Consider the following 26,539-nt stretch of genomic DNA (forward strand, 5'->3'; position numbering starts at 1 on the left):
TGCTCAAGTAAAGCAATTCAAAGTCAGGGACAACTTTGTATAAGAATAAATAAAAAGGTTTAAAACAAGACTCCAATAATATACTTGAAATCACAACTTTATAAGGATGTTTAATAATATTAAGATGCGCTAAAAAAGGAACTCAATAACTTAAAAAGTTGATTCAAAACTTAAATTTCTCCAAAAGAATTCAAAACTTCTTCAAAATGGCTCAAACCACCAACAATTAAGAATGGTCAAAAGTCATGAAGTATGCCGGAAGGAAGAATCAAAATGCAAATAGGAAAGAATTTTAATTTCAAAAAAATCTCCAATAGAAACCATAGAGGAAAACAGGGCAATTGCTTACAAAATTCAAGAGAATCATCAAAAACGTAAATATTACGTCATGTTAAAACAAATTCAAGTCGAATTAGATTATGCAAGATTTGTGAAATGAAAATTATTTATGCTAAGGATAAAATTTTTCATCGAAAACTTTGAAAGACTTTTTAGATAATCAAATAAGAATTTGCATAAAAACATAAGCTAGGAAATCAAGTTGTAATCCTAAGAAAGAATTTTAAATTTAAGAACTTTGATAGGAAGAATCAAGATGAAAAACGGTACTTTTATTTAAAACGGATTTGAGCTGAGGGAAAAAGAAGACTAAAAATCAATGGTGGCAGTTACAAAGAATGGATAATCTAAAGAAGGAATGAATTCATTTTCTCAAAAGAAATACAAAAAGTTTAAATAAGGTATTACATCAAAACAATTGTAGTTAAAATAAAATATGCAAAGTTAATAAAATAAAATTTAATTGGGCTATGAATAAAATTTTATTTTATTTTTCTTTAATATTTTTTTTTAAGAATCTTGAAAAATACTCGGATGTAAAATCACATAAGAATACGGTTAAAAATTGTGATAAGGTTGAAAATAAATCAACTTGTAGTTAATGAAGGAAATTCAAAGTAGAAATTGTTTTCTATAGAAGATTAGGTGAAGTTTTACAGATAAACAGATTTAAACCATATAAAGAAATATTTTAGAATCCATGTAGGAAAGTATATGCTAAATTTAAAGGTAATCTTATCCAAAAATTTGAAGGATGATTGGGAAACACAATTAAGTAAGAAAAAGATCAATTCAAAACTTTTCCAATCCAAAATAAGCTCAGATTACGTCAAGGGGATACACAGATTACGTAGAAAAATTCAAGGTCAGGATTTATGATGCCAAGAATTTAGAAGATAATCAAGAATATGGTAAGTTTAAGGTATACATTAGACATGAAGCAAAAGTATCAATTTACAAAGTTAACTTAGTTCAAATCATAATTTTCAAGGTTCAAATCGCTCAAAATTTAAAGATCATGCATTATGCCAAAACAAGTTCAAGATCAGATCAATGAGCACAGGATTCTTGAAGAAGAGTATAATCAATGGTAAAGACAGATGTTTTTAAGACTCAAACAAATTTTTAAGAATACAATCAAGTAAGATTGTGGACTAATAATGAAATACGGTCGGAGAATGATCAATCATGGTTCAAGAAAGGAATCCGAGTCAAAGAACTTCAATGAGATAGTAAACAAAAAAAGATACGATATGCCAACCTAAGCAACATAAACAAGAATCATAAATCGAAACCAAGCACGAAAAGCGAACCCTAGCATCTGCGAACCACGTGACTCGCATTACCGATTACTTATCAATTCCTTTTCGCCTATAATAACCTATTAACTTTTCCGTTCACATAAGCCATCAACATTAAGTTGGCCAGACTTAACATCAACAGATATGCAACGGTAAGCTAACAATGTTAATTAATAGGCAGCCATGTGCATCAAATTCTAATTCTCGTTATTCAAACAAGACCTACTACATGACAGACTCTCAGAGTATGCAATTGAAGCATAATCAGTCCTTTTCCAAGGCTCTACAGAAAAGACCACTCTGATACCATAATGTAACACCCTCACTATAAGAAATCACGCTTCCGGCTGCGCTACTCTGATAGCAAGAAGTATTACGACTACTTTACATACTAAAAATTAAAATAGGAGCCTGTGACTTGACACTGTATCGCTGATTCCTTTAAAAACTGGAAAATAAATACTTTATCTTAAGAAAAATACAAGCAGACATAGATTCACATACAAGACTCTTTCTATATTATCTCGTAATATAATAAACATATAAAACATACAACTTCTATCCCTCTTACAAAATTGTAATAACAAAGACGAGGGAAGAAAATAATCTAATTAATACAACAACATATAAACCAAACGCAGTATAACTCTTCTTAGTGCTTCTTCATTCGGTTCCTGAAAAGTAAAGCTGTAGGGGGGTGAGAACCTAACCACACGGTCTCACCATGGAGTTTCAAAGTTGTCATAAGAAGATATTTAATAGGAAAACTATTTTCAAGCTCAGTGATTATCATTGCCTTATGAATCTTTTAAAAAACCAATAGGTAATCGTTCAATACCTTCTCAAAGAAATAATTAATCTTTCAAAAATCCGAAACATTTCCTTTCTTAAAAGAAAATCTCAATCAGAAACCAACCACGCAATCAAACAACACAATCATTAATTCAGCACCAAAGTTCAATCTCAAATGTAGCACGCCAGGGCAAACACAGGCAAGGCAGACAAGGAAAGCACAAGTAGGCAGCAGTTACAGCAAATAGTTCAAGTAGTAGTTACAAACAGTTTAGCAGTTAGGCAAACCAAAACAAGTTCAAACTCAAGCAAAGCATACAAATGCATATGATGCTTGCCTGTCCTATGGCTGATGAGGCTCATCTGTCGGTTATCCAGCCAAACCGACAAGTCTGAATTGTACTTAGAATGTCCCCCGACGTGCATCCCCAAGAGTCTATGCATAACTTTTTCTCAAATAATCAATATTACTCAATGGGGGTAACATTTCCGAGAATTTATATAGTGCCCAATCACACACTTATGTCGTAGGGTCAACAGAGTATCGAGTTTTCAACCTGGTACACGTGGTGGCAAGCCACGACACTTAATCCAGGGAACCTCGTATCTCAGATATTTCAAATTCATAAGCCATGTGAATAATTCAATGTTCACATCTCAACATTCTCAACATCATAATCATTCATCAATCCAAATCTCATTTCCAAGTTCATTTCAAAGCCATATTTCAAATAAAATCCTCATCATCCTCTTTTTCATTCTGTTCGTTAACAATCTCAATTCTAAAACAAAATTCTTTCTTTGATAGACAAATCAATCTTAAAACGTATAATGCTTAAAAACAAATCTTTTTAAATAATTACTTTAAATAAAACTTCCAATTTTATAAAATTTCGGCAGCATCTCCTCTAAAACTCGGACACTGCCACCCTTTTCGGGTCCCATCCAAACATTTCTCAAACATTTTCTCAACCATTTCCAAATCTCAAACATTTTCCAGAATTGAACCAGTTTCAATGTCAAATTATTTTGAAATCAACCAATTCTAACAATAAAACTCTTTTTAAAATTGAATCAGCTCAAATATTAAATCATACATAAAATCAAACTAACTCACAATCAAACCGCTCCCAGAATCAATTTATTTTCATATCTCAAATTATTTCCAAAATCGTTTCATTTATATTACTAAGTAAACTCTAAAACCAAGAAAATCAACCTTTCTTAATAATCAAGTAAATGACGTTCCAAACCGGTTTTTATCCACAACCACACACCACTCACGCAATCAAGCACTCAATAATTCAGTCCAACAAACCATCACATCCATAAGACAAATATAATCACAGAAGTAAATCTCTTTGCATCAATATCTATTTATCACAACTCTGTAATATAAAATAGATTTTAAGAAAACCCCTACCTCGACACGCAAAACCTTAATCCAAACGTGTCAACTGAACTCGTTTCTCTCTGCCCAAAATTAGCAGCAACTGAAGCCTCTGCTCTGCTTGCTTTTCCAAAAGCAGAAATAGCCTCAATCGCTACATGTAAGCTCGGCTATTGATCCCTAACACATCAATATCGCAAAGACTTTAATACACGTAACAGAACACTAACGCAGAGATTTTTCGAAACGTAAATACTTACTATAAAAGAACACAGAGCAGCAGTGATTTCAGCACCGGTTGGGCGGCTCTAATGGTGGCGCAGGACAGAAAAACTTGCAATGACCATGTGATCATACATCCTGACACAGATAATCTCAGCAACCACCCTCACGGTAAAAACCAACTTAATAGACAAAGAAGCTGAAGCAAGCTTAGTGCTTACCATTTCTTTACAAAAACCAATACAATTTATAACAAAAGAAATCATGTTACAAAATATTAAAAGGTTTTCTAACAAACTGTTATGTTATTACAAAACATTCCTATTTTGTAATTATAACTAATTTTTGTTACAAAAAAACAACAATTTGTAACAAGTTGAAATTGAAGCATTTGTATCAAAAATTTTGTTCAAGTTTTAGGGGTGGTAGTGGGACGAGTAGGGGCGGGTTTTTGCCCAACCCCCACCCAACCCTTCTTAAATTTAGATACCACCTGCCCTACCAATACCCGCAGGTAGTAAAATCCTGTACCCTAACCCATCCCTGTGGGTATCCGCCCCACCCCTACCCGCCCCTATAACAATTAAATAACACTTTAAAATTTAAAATTTATATATTCATACATAAATTAAAATAAAATTATATGATTTATTATTCATACAATGTCAAATAACATAAAATTAAAAAAAAAACAATGTTTGAACATTAAACAAATTTAACACCATAATCAAGAAATTACAACCGTGAATATAAATGGGTCTTCAATTTATTATTCTTGGTCACTTTCTAACTTTTCGTCATCATTAAAAGTTTGAAAGTCAATATTTAAACCTGAAAATTAAATAACATAGTAATTAACAAATTAATTAGTACAATGTAAAAAAATAACAAAAATGAAAATCAAACTCAACATTCACATATGAACCCCTTGTCATTCTTCTTTTTTAAAGATACACCATATAATCGTCACCCAAAATATGCCTGTATCTTCCTTCTCTAGTATTACTAGCCATGAAATAATCTTAAAAACACCTACATTAGAAAAATTAAGAAAACTAAGCAAATCATATATAAAACGCCTATTGGAAAACTAAGTAAATCATTGCAACATTAGCAATTAGATGCACTGCCTACACATATATAAACAAAGAAAAAACACAAAAGCCTAAATCTCAATAACCTATATAAACTATTGCAACATTAGTAATTAGACCCACTGATATAAATTATATCATTTCAGAATCCCACAAACATAATCAAATACCAAAATTGTAAAACCCCACAAATATAATTAAATATCAAAATTGCAGCACAAATTCATAACTTCACAAGTGCAGATTCGGTCATTCACAATGTGAGAGAGGGGGAACTTACTTGGGAACATAGAGAGACAGAAGAGGAAGACTGCAACGCAATCAGAGGAAAGGGGCTCCGGTGACAGGCTCCTAAGAAGCTACAACAACCACAGGCCCAGTAGATTGAAAAGAAATACTGAATATCAACTTCAATAAAAACGTACTAATGGTTAAAGTTTATACTACATTATTTCTAGAAAAAAAAAACATATAAATCATAATAATAAAAAACATAAAAATATATAGATCAAAAATTAAAAATCCTACCAAAATTCATACATCTTTCAGCCACAATAAAAACATATATCTATAACAATATATAAAGCAGATACGAAAATTTGGTATCTAAATCTGTTTTTCTATATTACCCCTATTTTTATAAAGGTTAGTTTGGTATCCAAATCTGTTTTTTTTTATTTTACCTCTATTGTTATAAACTAAAACTACTTAACATTCTGTAACCTCTCCATTAACCGACAAAGAGTTTCCACTCTCAATCGTGAAACGGATTAAACTCAAACTGCTCACTATCAATCATGAAAAAGATTAAAAAACTTAACTTTTAATAATATAAAAATTAAACATAATAAATATAAAAATTATTACTAAAATATTTTATTAATAGTACTCTTTTTATTAATAGTACTCTAAAAATAATTAAAATGTTTAAAATAATTATAATTATACATGTTTAATAATAAATATAAGTATTTTATTATTTTTTAAAATATCTACACACAGAGTTAATATTAAAATCTACACACAAAAATAACATTAAAATAGAAAAATATTTTATTAAGCATTTTGAGTAATATTTTTATAGTAATACTTTTATAGTTATAGGTAATATATAATAGGGATATTGGGAATTTGGTATCCAATTCTTATTTTCTATTTTACCCCTATTTGTATAATCTAAAATTATGTACTCAGTCATGTTTTGAAAACTCTCCATTAACTTACAAGGGAGTTATGCAACTGCTCACTCTCAATCGTGAACAGAATAAAAAACTCCTCCACTTGCAATTGTTTGCTTTTCTTTTTGTCTTCATACCTTATGTTCTGAAAGAAAAATAAAAATGGTGAATTCAACAAATGAGCAATCACGTCAACGTCGACCTACTTGGACAAAATATGCTAGGTGAAGAAGACAGAAACATGACCGAAGAACAAAGACAGTAATACTTGGCTAGAAGAACGTGTAACTTATCGCGAGATGATTCGACAAGGAAAACAAGTTGTCATGTCAACTAATACAACTCCTATTTCAACTCCAATGCCAAACACAGGTGGAGTTACCTGATTAACTACAAGTACAAACAAAGACAGCAATACCTAGCTAAAAGACGTGTAACTTATCGCGAGATGATTCGATAAGGAAAACAAGTTGTCATGTCAACTAATACAAATCCTATTTCAATTCCAATGCTAAACACAGGTGGAGTTACCCGATTAACTATAAATACAGGGGTAGCCCGATTAACTACAATTAGACAAATGGCCAAAGCCACCACCCATAATCAATTTGATACAGGTAACATAAAACTTGACATAGATAATGATAACTAATTTTCTTTGTTATGAACTCAATTAGTCCTTAATATCTATTTTCTACCTTTTGAAAAATACAGTAATGGAAGTACACGATAATATAACTAGCACAAGTAACAGAGTTTCTAATAACATCGTTGGTTGGTACTCAGTACTCTCATATTCTATAACAAAACTAATCAAACTAATATACATGATTTATTTTATATCTGAGTACTAATGTTTAATTTTAGATAGAAAATTATACCTACACCGACATATTCCTTAATCAAGCAATACATTAAACAATATATAAAGTTATAAAGTAACAATATAAACGTCAAAATTAAAGTTTGGAGTTCAACTTTTTCAGATGCATGCTTAAAAAATTTATTACGTAAATTAAATTTAATGATCAAAATAATAATAATTATATTTTTTAATATTCCATCTTCATCATATAATATAATATATAATGCATTATATAATATTTATATATTTATATTTATTTAACAAATAAGATTATGAATTCAATTATAAATACTTAACAAAAATAAAATAAAAAACATATTCATAAGACTAATAATAACAAATATAATAAAGAGAAAAAAATTATATCTCTTATTTTTTGTTGTGTGTACTTTTAAATTTGGGTGGATAAGTATGTCTTACAAAGTAACAACTATGAAATAAAAAAAAAAATTATTACTCTAACTTATAAAAAAAATAATGGATACTTTTCAACTCATGCTTTTAAAATTAACGTAGATAATAAACCTAATTTAAAAATAACGTTTATAAATAAGCATTTAATGATAAGCAAATATTTATAAAAATAAATTGATATAATAGTAATTTTAATATAAAAAATTAAAAAATAATATATGATAGTTATTATATAAATTGATAAAAATAAATTATTACGTTGACATAATAAGATTAAGATTTGATAATATGATAATATGAATTTAATAACCAAATCTTAATAGTAACAAACTGTATATCATATTAACATATTAAAATTTATTATGTTGTTATTATATGATAGTTATTATATAAAAATAAATTGATATTTTAACGAAACATGGGTACTCTTTATTTATATACGTTTATAAATAATTAAATTATAAATAATGTTTGTATCTTAATTTTGTTATATATAATAATAACATAATAAATTTTTTAATATCTTATTTTATTTAATTTAAATTTATAAATTTTATATATTTTAAAAGTTAAATAACCTATAAAATTTTTATATTTATATTTAAATTTTTATATTCTTAACTTTTGGTAATGATATATATTTTTTAAAATTGAAAAATAACACTAAGATATATCTCACTTCAATACAAACACAACAGTTAAAAAAGAATACAGACATATATATATATATATATATATATATATTATTTAATGTATTTAAAAATATACTGCATAAATAAAGATTTATCCTTTTTATTAAAAAAATTTTGTCCAATTAAAAAATTAACTAATGATAAAATTTGGTAATGGTAAAATGTATTGAATTTAAAAAAAAAGTATAAATACTATATTAAATATTACAAGTTAATAGATAAACAACTTTTAAAATTTGACATCTGTTGAATAACTAATTCAAGTATCAACTATTAATCTAATAATTCTATATTAACCCATGACAATAATCCTAAAACATCTAACATCGTTTATTACTAAAAAATATATCTTAATTTAATAGTATTAAGTAGATAATAAATTCTTCATGATAAAAATATCTCATCAAATTAAAATTTAATAATATGAGATATATCAATGTAAACACAAAAAACAAAGATAAATTAGAGTATAACAAATAAATTATTTTTTATAAATATTTTTACATTCTTAATTGATAAAATACTCATCATATAATCAATTTATAGTAACAAATTAAAAAACAAATTAAAATATGTCACACATTAATAGACGAGAGATAAACTTTTGAAAAAAATTAACATATAAAAAATTAAATAGAAGCATAGAAAAAATAATTTGTTTTATAATAAAGATCTATTATATTGAGCACACTAAAATTACAAAAATTTAAAAGAATTAAAGTCATTAGTATTTTGTTTCACACAATCAAAGTTAACTTTTATTATGATAACTAATAACTCTCTCATGAGTTTAAATTATGCTTATTATCTGTATTGCTCTTTAAAAATATAGGTATAAAATACATGGTAATTGGAGCCGGTCCTAGTAACAAATCTCTAACTGGTTAGTATCCTATATGCTTAAAACATGTAACAATGGCGATATATGTAATTTTATCGTTACAATATCAACATTAGAATAGATAGTTTTGTTCACTAATTTTAACAACTAATGACTAAGGCTTAGTTTGGTAAAACTTTTACTTTTCAAAAGTAGCTTATAAAAGCTAACTTTTAAAAGATGGCTTTTTAAAAGTTGTAGCATTTATGTTTGGTAAATCAAATTAAAAATTGCTTTTAATAAATACAAGCAACAACAATTGCATTTGGTAAAATAGCTTTTAAAATTTAAAAATACTATAATAGACATAAATGCAAGTATTAAATTTGAAAATTAGTTAACATGTGAGGTTATATTAGACTTTTAAATTTTGAAAAGCACAAGCCAACTTTGAAAAGCTCTATCTTAGGTGCTTTCAAAAGTATCCGATCTTTTAAAAGCTGCAAGCACAAGCACATAATCTTTTTTATTTACCAAACACAAAATAAGGTGCTTGAGCTTTTAAAAAGGACAAGCACCTCTTCGAAAAGCTTTACCAAACCAAGCCTCAAATTTTTAACAGATAAATTGATATCTAAAGAGCTCATCAGCATATTAAAAGAGATAAGCGAAAGGAACTTGAACCTCTGCTTTACCCAACAGGTATGCACCAACTACGATTCACATAAATTATAAAAATTATATCATACATCCTTAAAATATATCATTATTGATTTTTTAAGAAATTATAGTTTGCAATGTTTATATTTACTTTGAAAAAAAATTCAAAATTTGATTTCTTTAAACGTCTCTATCAATTTTATAATTTTAGAAATAAAATTATAAAAATTAAAATTTTAAAACCAATAAAAGGTAGAGGTATGTCTTATTTGGGATGTATTATTACTTAATTCTAAAGTAATATATAAAAATACTACTGAAATATATTGTGATACATATATGCAATAAATTATAGGAAACATAATTTCAACCGTTATGGAGTACATGGAAGGATGAGTAATCAATTACATCAATGAGACTAATCAACAATAAAGTAAGGATTATAGCATTAATGACAGTGACAATTGCATTGATGATACATATTTTTGTTTTAGTGTTATTGATCAAACGTGAAATTGACTCAGGTTCATCCACTCAAAATTTATTTTATTGGTTGGGGAGGTACAGTTAGGGATGTCAACAGGACAGGGCGGGGGTGGGGGATGCTTCCCTGCTCCCTATCCCTGCTCCCAAATTTGCTCCCCGTCCCCATCCCTGTTTCCCGCCGTGGGAAAATATTGCTCCCCATCCCTATTTTCCACAGGGTCCCATTTCCCACGGAGACCCCATTCCCCATCTATCTGATAGTTCTAACTAATTATTAATTTTCATATAAATAGAGCTGCAAGTATCTATCCTATACAAAAACATCAAGATTTTATACAAAAAGTCTAAACGACAAGATGGTAACTTCTTTTGAAATGACGCAGTGGGAGGACGTAACGGCGAGCCAGAGGACAGAGCAGTGGACGAGGTGGGAGACGCGGCAACAGAGGGGAGAATGGACACGGCGGCAGAGTTACGGAAAGGAACGCCGCAAATAGAGAGCATGACTCAATGAGGGTGATGGCACGGTGAGGTGTGATGATGCGGTGAGAATGGAGAGTGGCGAGGAGGTGGCTGCAGAGAGGTTGGATGGAGTATGGAGTATGTAGAGCGTTAGGAATCTCTGAATTAAAGAAGGATTATGTAAATGAGGATTAGGAGTTTTGGGTTTATATATATATATATATATATGTTTTGGATTTCAGAGATTAGTGGGGATGGGACGGGGATCACCGCTCGGGTCCCCGCACCTGCCTCGGGGGAATTTTGTCCCCCGCCCCATCCCCGCGAAAAAAAATTTTCCACAGTTGGATCCCCAATCGGGGCAGTCCCCACAGGGATTTTCGCGTCTCGGGGAGTTTTGCCATCCCTAGGTACAATTAAAGCAGACAAAACTCAATTATGAAAGATGGTAAAAAGAGAAATATTAGATCAAAAAAATAAAAGGTAATGCAATAAACTTTTATTACATAATAAATATTTTTGTCTATTTCGTCCTATATACCAATTATGTTAAAACTTTAACTTTTTTTTCAGCCATGAACTTAGAAGAACACAACTAACTCATTTCGATACAAAACAATATCATTGCAGGTAATTGTTATTAAAATACCTAACAAAAAAGATGTAATATCATTTAATTTACATTTTGTCAATGATAAACAAGGATTAATGTCATTTCTTTTGTCCTTTCAGAAAGTTCAATGCAAAACATGATATCACAATTCTACAGGTTTTAATTGAATTCTTCTTTATAATAAGGAATAAATTTAATTGAATAAACCTGAAGCGTTTATATGGTTATTTTTATGGTAAACAAAATCTGATAATTTTTCAAGACGCAAGAAGTTATTGACAAGGAGATGTATGATGAATTACAAAGGATTTTTTCTAGGTACACAATCTTTGTATTCTCCTAATTTTTTCATTAATTCTTTTATAGTTTGATATTTAAAAACGAAAAAAATAAGCATATTCATTTCTTCTATCCTTCTACTATTTGTAGGAAAATGAAGGCCTCTTCAGATTTAGAATCATATTTTGGCCTACCACTTAAAAAAGAAGAAGACAAACATGAATATCCATGATATTTAGACAAAATTAATCTTTTGTAAATAAATAACATGCATTTTGGTTTATAGATATACCCTTTTTAAATTAGGATAACATTTTTGTCGTTATTTCTTGAACTATACCTTTTTCTGATAATATATACATATATCTTTATTGTGTGCTTTTATAATTTAGCATTTTAAAGGTTTTTTATAGTAATTTTACTCTCAACAAAATATCATATAAATAAGGATACGTTAATTTTAAAATGATAAAAAAATACTTATCTGACAAATTTGAAGGGTGAATGATATATTAACACCAACATTCAAATATGATATAAATAAGATCACATCAATGTTAAAATTAAAAAAAGGTGATCTAATAAATTTGAAGAGCGAATAATATATTTTAAAAATAAAATTAATTTTTTAAAAAACAATAGAAAAGCGGCTAAACGTGCCTGTTGAGCTGCTAGTATTAGTAAAAAAAATTAAAATAATTAATCTATCAAAAATTGAAGATTGAAAAATTAAATTAAAACAGCAATCCTACCACACCAAGAAAATAGAAGCGCATAGTAGGCTGTAGAAGAGGAGCTTGATAGGCGCGGAGCTTCTAGTCACAGAGGAGCTTCTGATCACGCCGGCAAGCAAAGTATTAAGGAGGGGTGAGTCGGGTGACGTCAATGACACATGACGAGCTGTGGCGAATCGCGACTAGCAAGCGCGGAGAGCAACGGCGAAGCTAGGCGAACGGCGAAGCTAGGCAAACGACGACGCAGTAAGGAGGAGGTGATACATCAACGTCGGCGAATGGTGGAAGGAGATGAGACTAGCAGTGAGCACGATATAGTGGCGAAAAGGGGGAGGTGAAGCAGCGTGATAGAAGAAGAAGAAGATTAGAAGAACACGGAAGTTATAGGTAGAGGATGGAGCCATGGAGGCTTCAGATTTGGGAAGAAGAAGTGAAGAAGAGTGACGGCTAATTTTTTTATTTATATACACCGGGACGAGTACACTCTAAATCCAATCCTGCCCTGCCCTGCCCAGAACAGACCTCGCCTCGCATTGGGTACTGTGGATTCGGATACTACTGCCACCCTATTGAAATTTCATTAATCAATTGTGCTGACAACGATATTGTGCAGGGGAATAACAATCTCCAACTAAGTCCAATCCTCTACTTTAAAAGCTACTTAGATTCTCTTTTTCTTCATTCCTGGAATATCTTGGTGGATAAATGTACTCATTTTGCTGTTGCTTCTTTCTTTTTGATCTGCCAACTAAAATATGAATTTAGATTGCTCAAAAGTTGAAATCTTTGATTATCGTTTATCTTCCAACTTATTTCTTTGATTGTTGTTTATCAATCAAACTATGGTATTATTTTTTACTTCTTTATTTTTTTTATGTATAACTGTTGTTGGATCTTAATAGACACGATCATGTTAAATTGAACTATGAAAACATTCAAACAAATTTATTCATCAAAATGTCATATATTGAAATCATGACCAATGTCCTCAATCTAAAGAAATAGTTTTAATGCAAAAAATAACCATTTAAGTTTATTTTTCAAAGACTTCAAAGCTTTGCAATTTGAAAATTGCTAGCTATATAAGTTCATTTAAGTTCTTTTATTTTGTAAGTTTATCCAGCTTTCTTTAATCTCTTTTCAAAATTCTTTCTTAATTTTTTATTTACTGTTCATTCCAATCAATTGTTAAAGTGAAGCTCCTTTTTTGGTTGGGAACTAAGACAAATTTTCATTGTAAGGAACATGATTGATGAGCGGATAATTTATACGCTTTTTGGCACTGTTTTTAGTATGTTTTCAGTATGATTTAGTTAGTTTTTAGTATATTTTTATTAGTTTTTAATTAAAAATTACATTTCTGGACTTTACTATGAGTTTGTGTGTTTTTCTGTGATTTCAGGTATTTTCTGGCTGAAATTGAGGGACCTGAGCAAAAATCATATTCAGAGGTTGAAGAAGGACTGCTGATGCTGTTGGATTCTGACCTCCCTGCACTCAAAGTGGATTTTCTGGAGCTACAGAACTCCAAATGGCGCGCTTCCAATTGCGTTGGAAAGTAGACATCCAGGGCTTTCCATCATCATATAATAGTCCATACTTTGAATAAGGATTGATGATGTAAACTGGCATTCAACGCCAGTTCCATACTGCAGTCTGGCGTCCAGCGCTAGAAACAAGTTGCAAAGTGGAGTTCAACGCCAGAAACACATTACAAACTGGCGTTCAACTCCAAGAATGACCTTTCCACGTGTAAACTTCAAGCTCAGCCCAAGCACACACCAAGTGGGCCCCGGAAGTGGATTTCTACATCATTTACTTAATTCTGTAAATCCTAGTAACTAGTTTAGTATAAATAGGACTTTTTACTATTGTATTTACATCTTATGATTTTTAGTTCAACTTTGGATCATATTGATCACGTTTGGGGCTGGCCATTCGGCCATGCCTGGACCTTCATTACTTATGTATTCTCAACGGTAGAGTTTCTGCACTCCATAGATTAAGGTGTGGAGCTCTGCTGTTCCTCATGATTTAATGCAAAGTACTACTGTTTTATATTCAATTCAACTTATTCCGCTTCTAAGATATCCATTCGCACCCAAGAACATGATGAATGTGATGATTATGTGACGCTCATCATCATTCTCACTTATGAACGCGTGCCTGACAAACACTTCCGTTCTACATGCAAACAAGCTAGAATGAGTATCTCTTAGATATCTAATACAGAGGACCGAGTCTGAGATATTAGAATCTTTGTGATATAAGTTAGAACCCATGGATGGCCATTCCTGAGATCCGGAAAGTCTAAACCTTGTCTGTGGTATTCCGAGTAGGATCTGGGAAGGGATGGCTGTGACGAACTTCAAACTCGCGAGTGCTGGGCGTAGTGACAGACGCAAAAGCAGGGTGAATCCTATTCCAGTATGATCGAGAACCTCCAGATGATTAGCCGTGCCGTGACAGAGCATTTGGACCTTTTTCACAGAGAGGATGGGATCTAGCCATTGACAACGGTGATGCCCTATATAAAGCTTGCCATGGAAAGGAGTAGGAATGATTGGATGAAGACAGCAGGAAAGCAGAGGTTCAGAGGAACGAAAGCATCTCTATACGCTTATCTGAAATTCTCACCAATGAAGTACATAAGTATTTCTATCTTTATTTTCTGTTTATTTATTATTATTATTATTCGAAAACTCCATAACCATTTGATATCCGCCTGACTGAGATTTACAAGATGACCATAGCTTGCTTCATACCAACAATCTCCGTGGGATCGACCCTTACTCACGTAAGGTTTTATTACTTGGACGACCCAGTGCACTTGCTGGTTAGTTGTATCGAAGTTGTGACAAATTATGAATTAAGATTAGAGCACCAAGTTTCTGGAGCCATTACCAGGGATCACAATTTTGTGCACCAAGTTTTTGGCGCCGTTGCCGGGGATTGTTCGAGTTTGGACAACTGACGGTTCATCTTGTTGCTCAGATTAGGTAACTTTCTTTTCGTTTTCTTTTCACAAAAAAATTGTTTTCAAAAATCTTTCAAAAAAAAATTTTTTTTCCCTTTGTTTTCGAAAATTTAATTTATGTTCTTCAGAATTTTTAAGAATGAATTCTAGAGTTTCATGAAGCATGTTGAAGCCTGGCTGGCTGTAAAGACATGTCTAATTCTTGGACTGAGGCTTCCACTTATAAGTATATGAAGTTGGATGAAGTATCAGCTGTTGTATGCTTGATAGGTATCTGCTGAAGCTTGGCTGGCCATTGGCCATATCTAGTATTTTGGACCGGAGCTTTCACTGAAAGCTTGGTTGGCTAGTGAGCCATGTCTAATTCCTGGACTGAAGCTTTAGACTAAGAGTGCATGATTCCTGGAATTCATATTAAAAATTTTGGAATCCTTATTTTTCTTTTTCAAATAAATTTCGAAAAATAACAAAAAAAAATTCATAAAATCAAAAAAAAATTCAAAAAAATATTTTTGTGTTTCTTGTTTGAGTCTTGAGTCAATTTTTAAGTTTGGTGTCAATTGCATTTTTCTAAAAATTTATGTAATTTTCGAAAAAAAACATGCATTCATAGTGTTCTTCATGATCTTCAAGTTGTTCTTGGTAAGTCTTCTTGTTTGATCTTTAAATTTTCTTGTTTTGTGTCTTTTCTTATTTTTCATATGCATTTTTCGTTTGTTAGAATCCAAGCATTAAAGATTTCTAAGTTTGGTGTCTTGCATGTTTTTCTTTTCTTGAAAATTTTCAAAAATAAGTCTTGATGTTCATCTTGATCTTCAAAGTGTTCTTGGTGTTTATCTTGACATTCATAGTGTTCTTGCATGCATCACATGTTTTGATCCAAAATTTTCATGCATTGAGTCAATTTTGTGTTTTTCTCTTTCATCATTAAAAATTCAAAAATAAAAAAAATATCTTTCCCTTTTTCTCTCTTAAAATTTCGAAAATTTGGATTGACTTTTTCATAACTTTTTAAAATTTAGTTGTTTCTTATGAGTCAAATCAAATTTTCAATTTAAAAATCTTATCTTTTTCAAAATCTTTTTCAAAAATCATGTCTTTTTCATTTTTCTTATTTATTTTCGAAAATTTTAAAAATATTTTTCAAAAAATCTTTTTCTTAATTTTATATCATATTTTCGAAAATATCATCAACAATTAATGTTTTTGTTCAAAAATTTCAAGTTTGTTACTTACTTGTTAGGAAAGATTCAAACTTTAAGTTCTAGAATCATATCTTGTGATTTCTTGTGGGTCAAGTCATTAATTGTGATTTTAAAAATCAAATCTTTTTCAAAACTAATTTCAATTATATCTTTTCAAAAATATCTTTTTATCTTATCTTTTTCAAAATCATATCTTTTTAATCATACCTCTTCATATCATATCTTTTTCAAATATCTTCTCTAACTTCTTATCTTCTTATCTTTTCAAAATTGATTTTCAAAATTTGTTTCAACTAATTAATTAACTTTTTGTTTGTTTCTTATCTCTTTCAAAACTACCTAACTAACTATCCCTCTCTAATTTTCGAAAATTATCTCCCTCATTTTTCAAAATTCTTTTAATTAACTAATTATTTCAAATTTTGATTTTAATTTTATTCCCCCTTTAACTTTCGAAAATCACTAACTCTTTTTCAAAATTTATTTTCGAAATTCTCCTTCTCTCATTTTATTCTATTTATTTATTTAATTACTAACACTTCTCTTCATCTCAAATCACTGCTCCTATCCTCACCCTTGTGTTTGGATTATCCATTCTTCTTCACTCTTATTCCCTTTCTTCTTCTACTCACACAAAGGAACCTCTCTCTACTGAGGCAAAGAAGATCCCTATTATTATTTTCTGTTCCCTTCTTTTTCATATGAGCAGGAGCAAGGACAAGAACATTCTTGTTGAAGCAGACCCTGAACCTGAAAGGACTCTGAAGAGAAAACTAAGAGAAGCTAAATTACAACAATCCAGAGACAACCTTACAGAAATTTTCGAAAAGGAAGAGGAGATGGCAGCCGAAAATAATAATAATGCAAGGAGGATGCTTGGTGACTTTACTGCACCTAATTCCAATTTACATGGAAGAAGCATCTCCATCCCTGCCATTGGAGCAAACAACTTTGAGCTGAAACCTCAATTAGTTTCTTTGATGCAGCAGAACTGCAAGTTTTATGGACTTCCATCTGAAGATCCTTTTCAGTTCTTAACTGAATTCTTGCAGATATGTGACACTGTTAAGACTAATGGAGTAGATCCTGAAGTCTACAGGCTCATGCTTTTCCCGTTTGCTGTGAGAGACAGAGCTAGAATATGGTTGGACTCTCAACCCAAGGATAGCTTGAACTCTTGGGATAAGCTGGTCACGGCTTTCTTAGCCAAGTTCTTTCCTCCTCAAAAGCTTAGTAATCTTAGAGTGGATGTTCAAACCTTCAGACAGAAAGAAGATGAATCCCTCTAAGAAGCTTGGGAGAGATACAAGCAACTGACCAAAAAGTGTCCTTCTGACATGCTTTCAGAATGGACCATCCTGGATATATTCTATGATGGTCTGTCTGAATTAGCTAAGATGTCATTGGATACTTTTGCAGGTGGATCCATTCACCTAAAGAAAACGCCTGCAGAAGCTCAAGAACTCATTGACATGGTTGCTAATAACCAGTTCATGTACACCTCTGAGAGGAATCCTGTGAGTAATGGGACGCCTCAGAAGAAGGGAGTTCTTGAAATTGATACTCTGAATGCCATATTGGCTCAGAATAAAATATTGACTCAGCAAGTCAATATGATTTCTCAGAGTCTGAATGGAATGCAAGCTGCATCCAACAGTACTCAAGAGGCATCTTTTGAAAAAGAAGCTTATGATCCTGAGAACCCTGCAATAACAGAGGTGAATTACATGGGTGAACCTTATGGAAACACCTATAATCCCTCATGGAGAAATCACCCAAATTTCTCATGGAAGGATCAACAAAAGCCTCAACAAGGCTTTAATAATGGTAGAAGAAACAGGTTTAACAATAGTAAACTTTTTCCATCATCCACTCAGCAACAGACAGAGAACTCTGGACAAAATACCTCTAATTTAGCAAACTTAGTCTCTGATCTATCTAGAGCCACTCTAAGTTTCATGAATGAAACAAGGTGGCCATTAGAAATTTGGAGGCACAAGTGGGCCAGCTGAGTAAGAAGATCACTGAAACCCCTCCTAGTGCTCTCCCAAGCAATACAGAAGAAAATCCAAAAGGAGAGTGCAAGGCCATTGATATAACCATCATGGCCGAATCCAAGGAGGAAGGGGAGGACGTGAATCCCAAGGAGGAAGACCTCCTGGGACGTCCAGTGATCAACAAGGAGTCTCCCTTTGAGGAACCAAAGGAATCTGAGGCTCATTTAGAGATCATAGATATTCCATTAAACATCCTTATGCCATTCATGAGCTCTGATGAGTATTCCTCTTCTGAAGAGAATGAGGATGTTACTGAAGAGCAAGTTGCCAAGTTCCTTGGTGCAATCATGAAGCTGAATGCCAATTTATTTGGTAAAGAGACTTGGGGAGATGAACCTCCCCTGTTCACCAGTGAACTAAATGCATTGGATCAACTGAGATTGCCTCAGAAGAAACAGGATCCTGAAAAGTTCCTAATACCATGTACCATAGGCACCATGACCTTTGAGAAGGCTTTATGTGACCTTGGGTCAGGGATAAACCTCATGCCACTCTCTGTAATGGAGAAACTGGGAATCCTTGAGGTACAGGCTGCCAATTTCTCATTAGAGATGGCAGACAACTCCATGAAAATGGCTTATGGACAAGTAGAGGACGTACTAGTAAAGGTTGAAGGCCTTTACATCCCTGCTGATTTCATAATCCTAGACACTGGGAAGGATAAGGATGAATCCATCATCCTTGGAAGACCCTTCCTAGCCACAGCAAGAGCTGTGATTGATGTAGACAGAGGAGAGTTGGTCCTTCAACTAAATGAGGACAACCTTGTGTTTAAAACTCAAGGATCTCCTTCTGTAACAATGGAGAGGAAGCATGAAAAGCTTCTCTCAATACAGAGTCAACTAAAGCCCCCACAGTCAAACTCTAAGTTTGGTGTTGGGAGGCCTCAGCCAAACTCTAAGTTTGGTGTTGAACTCCCATATCCAAACTCTAAGTTTGGTGTTGGGAGTCTACAAAATTGACCTGATCACCTGTGTGGCTCCATGAGAGCCCACTGTCAAGCTATTGACATTAAAGAAGCGCTTGTTGGGAGGCAACCCAATTTTTATCTAATTTTATTTTTTATTTTTATTGTCCTTCCATGTTTTATTAGGTTCATGATCATGTGGAGTCACAAAATAAATCAAAAAATTAAAAACAGAATCAAAAACAGCAGAAGAAAAATCACACCCTGGAGGAAGGACTTACTGGCATTTAAACGCCAGTAAGGAGCATCTGGCTGGCGTTCAACGCCAGAACAGAGCATGGAGCTGGCGCTGAACGCCAAAAACAAGTATGGAGCTGGCGTTCAACGCCAGAAATATGCTGCATATGGGCGTTGAACGCCCAGAACAAGCATCACTTCGGCGTTTAAACGCCAGAAATGCATGCAAAGGCATTTTACATGCCTAATTGGTGCAGGGATGTAAATCCTTGACACCTCAGGATCTGTGGACCCCACAGGATCCCCACATACCTCCACTTACCTTCCCTCCTCATAATCCTATATCTCTATTCCCCATCACCCCTTCACCACTCACATCCATTTCTTCTTCTTCTATTCTTTCTTCTTTTGCTCGAGGGCGAGCAACATTCTAAGTTTGGTGTGGTAAAAGCATAGTTCTTTTTTGTTTTTCCATCAAGGGTCTATAGCTCAGTGGTAGAACATTTGACTGCAAATCAAGAGATCCCTGAGATACCTCAGGGGATACATTTTCCTCCACATAATTATTGGGAGCAACTAAGGATAGGAGCACCAAGAGCACTCCATCATCCTCCATGAAATTAGAGAAGATCAAAGAGCAATGAGGGAGGAGCAACAAAGACAAGGAAGAGACATAGAAGAGCTCAAGGATATCATTGGTTCCTCAAGAAGAAAACGCCACCATCACTAAGGTGGACTCATTCCTTGTTCTTAAATTTTCTGTTTTTTCGTTTTTTTATGTTAAATGTTTATTCATGTTTGTGTCTTATTACATGATCATTAGTATCAAAGTGTCTATGCCTTAAAGTAGTGAATATGAATCCATCACCTCTCTTAAATGAAAAATGTTTTAATTACAAAGAACAAGAAGTACATGAGTTTCGAATTTATCCTTGAACTTAGTTTAATTATATTGATGTGGTGACAATACTTTTTGTTTTCTGAATGTATGCTTGAACAGTGCATATGTCTTTTGAAGTTGTTGTTTATGAATGTTAAATATGTTGGCTCTTGAAAGAATGATGAACAGGAGACATGTTATTTGATAATCTGAAAAATCATAAAAAAGATTCTTGAAGCAAGAAAAAGCAGTGAATGCAAAAGCTTGCAGAAAAAAAAATAGTGAAAAAAAAGAGAAAGAAAAAGAAAAAGCAAGCAGAAAAAGCCAAAAGCTCTTAAAACCAAAAGGCAAGAGCAAAAAGCCAATAACCCTTAAAACCAAAAGGCAAGGGTAAATAAAAAGGATCCCAAGGCTTTGAGCATCAGTGGATATGAGGGCCTAAAGGAATAAAATCCTGGCCTAAGCGGCTAAACCAAGCTGTCCCTAACCATGTGCTTGTGGCGTGAAGGTGTCAAGTGAAAACTTGAGACTGAACGGTTAAAGTCAAGGTCCAAAGCAAAAGAAGAGTGTGCTTAAGAATCCTGGACACCTCTAATTAGGGACTTTAGCAAAGCTGAGTCATAATATGAAAAGGTTCACCCAATTATGTGTCTGTGGCATTTATGTATCCGGTGGTAATACTGGAAAATAAAGTGCTTAGGGCCACGGCCAAGACTCATAAAGTAGCTGTGTTCAAGAATTAACATACTGAACTAGGAGAATCAATAACACTATCTGAACTCTGAGTTCCTATAGATGCCAACCATTCTGAACTTCAATGGATAAAGTGAGATGCCAAAACTATTCAAGAGGCAAAAAGCTACAAGTCTCGCTCATCTGATTGGAGCTTTGTTTCATTGATATTTTGGAATTTATAGTATATTCTCTGCTTTTTATCCTATTTGAATTTCAGTTGCTTGGGGACAAGCAACAATTTAAGTTTGGTGTTGTGATGAGCGGATAATTTATACGCTTTTTGGCATTGTTTTTAGTATATTTTCAGTATGATTTAGTTAGTTTTTAGTATATTTTTATTAGTTTTTAATTAAAAATCACATTTCTAGACTTTACTATGAGTTTGTGTATTTTTCTGTGATTTCAGGTATTTTCTGGCTGAAATTGAGGGACCTGAGCAAAAATCAGATTCAGAGGTTGAAGAAGGACTGCTGATGCTGTTGGATTCTGACCTCCCTGCACTCAAAGTGGATTTTCTGGAGCTACAGAACTCCAAATGGCGCGCTTCCAATTGCGTTGGAAAGTAGACATCCAGGGCTTTCCAGCAATATATAATAGTCTATACTTTGAATAAGGATTGATGACGTAAACTGGCGTTCAACGCCAGTTCCATGCTGCAGTCTGGCGTCCAGCGCCAGAAACAAGTTGCAAAGTGGAGTTCAACGCCAGAAACACGTTACAAACTGGCGTTCAACTCCAAGAATGACCTTCCCACATGTAAACTTCAAGCTCAGCCCAAGCACACACCAAGTGGGCCCCGGAAGTAGATTTCTACATCATTTACTCAATTTTGTAAACCCTAGTAACTAGTTTAGTATAAATAGGACTTTTTACTATTGTATTTACATCTTATGATTTTTAGTTCAACTTTGGATCATATTGATCACGTTTGGGGGCTGGCCATTCGGCCATGCCTGGACCTTCATTACTTATGTATTCTCAACGGTAGAATTTCTGCACTCCATAGATTAAGGTATGGAGCTCTGCTGTTCCTCATGATTTAATGCAAAGTACTACTGTTTTATATTCAATTCAACTTATTCCGCTTCTAAGATATCCATTCGCACCCAAGAACATGATGAATGTGATGATTATGTGACACTCATCATCATTCTCACTTATGAACGCGTGCCTGACAAACACTTCTGTTCTACATGCAAACAAGCTAGAATGAGTATCTCTTAGATATCTAATACAGAGGACCGAGTCCGAGATATTAGAATCTTCGTGGTATAAGTTAGAACCCATGGATGGCCATTCCTGAGATCCGGAAAGTCTAAACCTTGTCTGTGGTATTCCGAGTAGGATCTGGGAAGGGATGGCTGTGACGAACTTCAAACTCACGAGTGCTGGGCGTAGTGACAGACGCAAAAGCAGGGTGAATCCTATTCCAGTATGATCGAGAACCTCCAGATGATTAGCCGTGCCGTGACAGAGCATTTGGACCTTTTTCACAAAGAGGATGGGATGTAGCCATTGACAACGGTGATGCCCTATATAAAGCTTGCCATGGAAAGGAGTAGGAATGATTGGATGAAGACAGCAGGAAAGCAGAGGTTCAGAGGAACGAAAGCATCTCTATACGCTTATCTAAAATTCTCACCAATGAAGTACATAAGTATTTCTATCTTTATTTTCTGTTTATTTATTATTATTATTCGAAAACTCCATAACCATTTGATATCCGCCTGACTGAGATTTACAAGATAACCATAGCTTGCTTCATACCAACAATCTCCATGGGATCGACCCTTACTCACGTAAGGTTTTATTACTTGGACGACCCAGTGCACTTGTTAGTTAGTTGTATCGAAGTTGTGACAAATTATGAATTAAGATTAGAGCACCAAGTTTTTGGAGCCATTACCAGGGATCACAATTTCGTGCACCAATGATCATTATGTTTTGTTTAATTTCCAAAGAAGTTGAGATTGCATTGAATATTCTTATTGTTGTTGTCTCCAATAAAAAAACATCTATCATATCATTTGGATGCACAATTTGATGTTACACTAATATCTCCACCTTATTTGCTATTTTCATACTTTCAACATTTTAGACGATTTATTTTTCCTATTAATCACTATTTTCCACCGGAAAAAATATGTACTGACACTACAAGAAAAATATGTTTTAGCGACAAACTTTTAGTGGCAATAACATAATGACCACTAATTTCTTAATTTAAATTTTGTTTTTGTGGCAATTATATATTTGTCATTATTATTATATGTTATAGTGGTCATTATTACTATTGCCATAAAATTATTATCTTTTTTCACTTTTAATTTAAATTATTATAGTGGCCATTATCATTATTGCCGCTACACTTTTATTATCACCCTTTTTTTTATCTTTTTTTTTCTAAATTAAATTGAAAAACGGAAAGAGAGAAAAAGTAGCGAAAAACTGAAGAAAGAAAAATATCTTCACTACTTAATTCGCATAATTCTTCCATCGCCGATCACCACCGCCGTAACCGTTGCCATCGCCGACAGCCGCCGTCCATCAACCTACTCCTTGGATCGGACTTTGTTTTCGTTCGATCTGCCTCAGATCCGCATCGCTGTCATCGTTTTTCGTCTCAAATCTACGTCACCAAGGTCTTCCAGCCACCGTTGCTGCTCTTGTCGCAACACCATACCTCTGCCTTGCACCGCCGCCGTTATTGCAGAGTCAAAAAGTGCAAAGCGCAGAAACGCGTGCGCAGTGAGTTAAGTTCATCGCAGTGATGAGCTTCATCTTCGATTCTCAATCAGATTCGAATTTCAAAGCATATTCTTACCTGCATATTGCATAGGTTAGTGAGCTTTTTCTTTTTCTTTAAGCTTTCCGCACTTTCGATGATTCATGTGTGTTTGTCTCCCTTACCTGTTCGATGAAATTCCTCATTCACACTCTGCATTACCAACTTCTATGCATTCCAAAATCTCACCACAAATGATTAACAAGTAACAAATTCGTCTCTTACCAGATATTAAAAAAAATAGATATATTACTATTACTTCATTTTTAATACTGTTATTATTGTATTATTCACATGTTAGATTGAGTTAAATCGATTGATTACAGGTAGAAATAAAGCTATATTATTGCTAATGTTCATATGAATTTTGTAATCTTTGAAGCTACCAGTTGTATTTTACAGTAAGATTATAACACACGATTTTCATTTAGCTTTCTTAGCTTTGCTACAATTTTTCATAGTCCAAAATCCAGATCCCTCAGCTCTCTTTTGAGGTGGACCTAATTTTTGGAGCTATTTCAGTTGTTATTGATCTTCTTGATATATATCAATGGCCCAAAGGATAAGTTAGAGATTCAACTGTTCTTAGTCAGGTAAAGTGGTAAATCTTTTTTACTTCTTTTTGGGTAGTGGTGGTTGTTTTTTTAACAATCTGTTGAACATGAATTTAGAATATAGGGTACATTCATCTTAGTTTATCGTTAAAATAATTAGTGGAGTATTATGGAGTTGGTTTATGTGCAAATAATTGAGCTAGGCAACTTTAGTTAAATGATTGCTTGTCACGCGGAGGGTAATTAGTTTTGGTTGGATGGATATTTTTAAGTCAATTCACATATTGCTGTTGTCAACTTGTGCCTCCAGCATGTGTATTTCATTCAACCTTTTTATAATGTTCAAATACTAAATATCTTTGGCAGTTAATTCATTCTTGGGTCAAATCCCACCGAGAATTTTTCTCCTCCTCATCGGGTCTTTATTTATATTCAAGAATAAAATAAAAGAATTAGTGAAGTAATAAACAGATTCGTCTTTAATAGAGATCTTTTATTATTATTGATAGGTATATCTTGTTCCTTTTATAAATATATTGCTGCCTTGTTGTTTTACCCTCTTTTAAAAAATGCATATCCATGCTTTATTTGAATCCCTTGACATCACATGAATTTTCCAACTGTGCCTGTTCGTATACAAAATACCCAACACAGAAAGTTTTGTTCTTTTCAATTTTTTTCCTTCCTGATAATCTTTTAATTTGTTGGAATTTGATGTAGAAAAATAAAGGATCCTGCTTCTTCAGGGTGTTTCCGCGTTTGTCTTATTAAATCTGTTCACGCTCATTTGGAACCTGCAAGGTACATTTGATAAATTTCTTTTCTTCCTTGCAATGAAAGCATGATCCACTTTCATATGATTTATGTATCTAACTATAAGTGATCACATAGATACAAAGAAAATTCAATCCTTGTTTGTGTCATCATATAGTTGTGATTAAAATCCTGCCATCGCTTGTGTTTAGAAGTAACTATAAGTGAACCTGTAGAATGGTTGAAACTAGCACGGCGTCTCCAATGGCGGAGGCTGATATAAAAGCAATGAAGAAAACACACCGAGCCCAACAAACTCCTTTGCAGCAGCTACATGCAGAGTTGGATCAGGAAAAAGAAGCCTCTGCTACTGTAGCCAGCGAAGCTATGGACATGATACTTCGTCTACAAGGCGAAAAGGATGCCGTGAAGATGGAGGCAAGTCACTACAAGAGAATGGCAAAGGAGAAGATAGGTCATGCTGAGAAAACTCTTGAAGTCTTTGAAGAGCTTATGTATCAGAAGGAGATGGAAACCACTGCTCTTGAGGTCCAAGTCTTGGCTTACAAACAGAAGCTTCTGGCATTGGGAGTAGATATCAATATCAGTGAGCTTGAATTCCCTCGTGATCTTCTTCTTAATAGAAGCGAACAAAATGGAGAAGATGATCAAAGTAGCTCTAAGAGAAGGTTGCAATCATTACCCCCTATTTGCTCTATGAGGTGCAACTTTAGATCATTGCTAACACTCGTATTGCTACATTGATACAACATAGCTATAGGCTTGTAGCATTTTTTGTTGTTTAGATTTGTAATATGATTTATTACTTTTCAAGAGAAATTTGTGTATTAATATTTTGAGTTTAATGAAATATCTCATTTTGTAGTAATTAATTTTAGTATATTTATATTATGCATAATAATAATAATAATAATTGTTGGAAAAAATAATTGAAATTCTAAAAAAATAAATAGATAATTGCTTCTAAGAAAATGAGTATAATATAATTATAAAAAGACTTAAGATTTTAGCGGCAATAGTAATGGCAACTAAAAGTAAATAACATTACAATTTTAGAATTATTTTTTAGTGGCCATATAAATTGCTG

The 26,539-nt window shown here is 32.8% G+C and overlaps 1 protein-coding gene and 1 long non-coding RNA gene across 2 annotated transcripts; one reads left to right on the top strand and one right to left on the bottom strand.

The window, feature by feature from the left end:
* Positions 1-819: 819 nt before the first annotated feature.
* On the bottom strand, positions 820-3,859 carry LOC148546047 (uncharacterized). The gene is made up of 3 exons (XR_015899081.1): positions 3,622-3,859; positions 3,296-3,559; positions 820-3,128 (listed from the first exon to the last, which is right to left on the bottom strand). It is a non-coding gene; the product is annotated as an uncharacterized LOC148546047 (long non-coding RNA).
* A 21,809-nt stretch (positions 3,860-25,668) lies between these two features.
* LOC107616929 (myosin-binding protein 7-like) lies at positions 25,669-26,196 on the top strand. The gene has a single exon (XM_016318803.3). The coding sequence runs from the start codon at positions 25,669-25,671 to the stop codon at positions 26,194-26,196; it is 528 nt and encodes a 175-aa protein (XP_016174289.1).
* The last annotated feature ends 343 nt before the right edge of the window (positions 26,197-26,539 follow it).

The sequence above is a fragment of the Arachis ipaensis genome, chromosome B9 (assembly GCF_059453495.1).
Source record: "Arachis ipaensis isolate K30076 ecotype BB chromosome B9, ASM5945349v1, whole genome shotgun sequence".
Lineage (NCBI taxonomy): Eukaryota > Viridiplantae > Streptophyta > Magnoliopsida > Fabales > Fabaceae > Arachis > Arachis ipaensis.

Coding starts and splice junctions, on each gene's coding strand:
- LOC107616929 (XM_016318803.3), top strand. CDS start 25,669: ATGGTTGAAACTAGCACGGCGTCTCCAATGGCGGAGGCTGATATAAAA.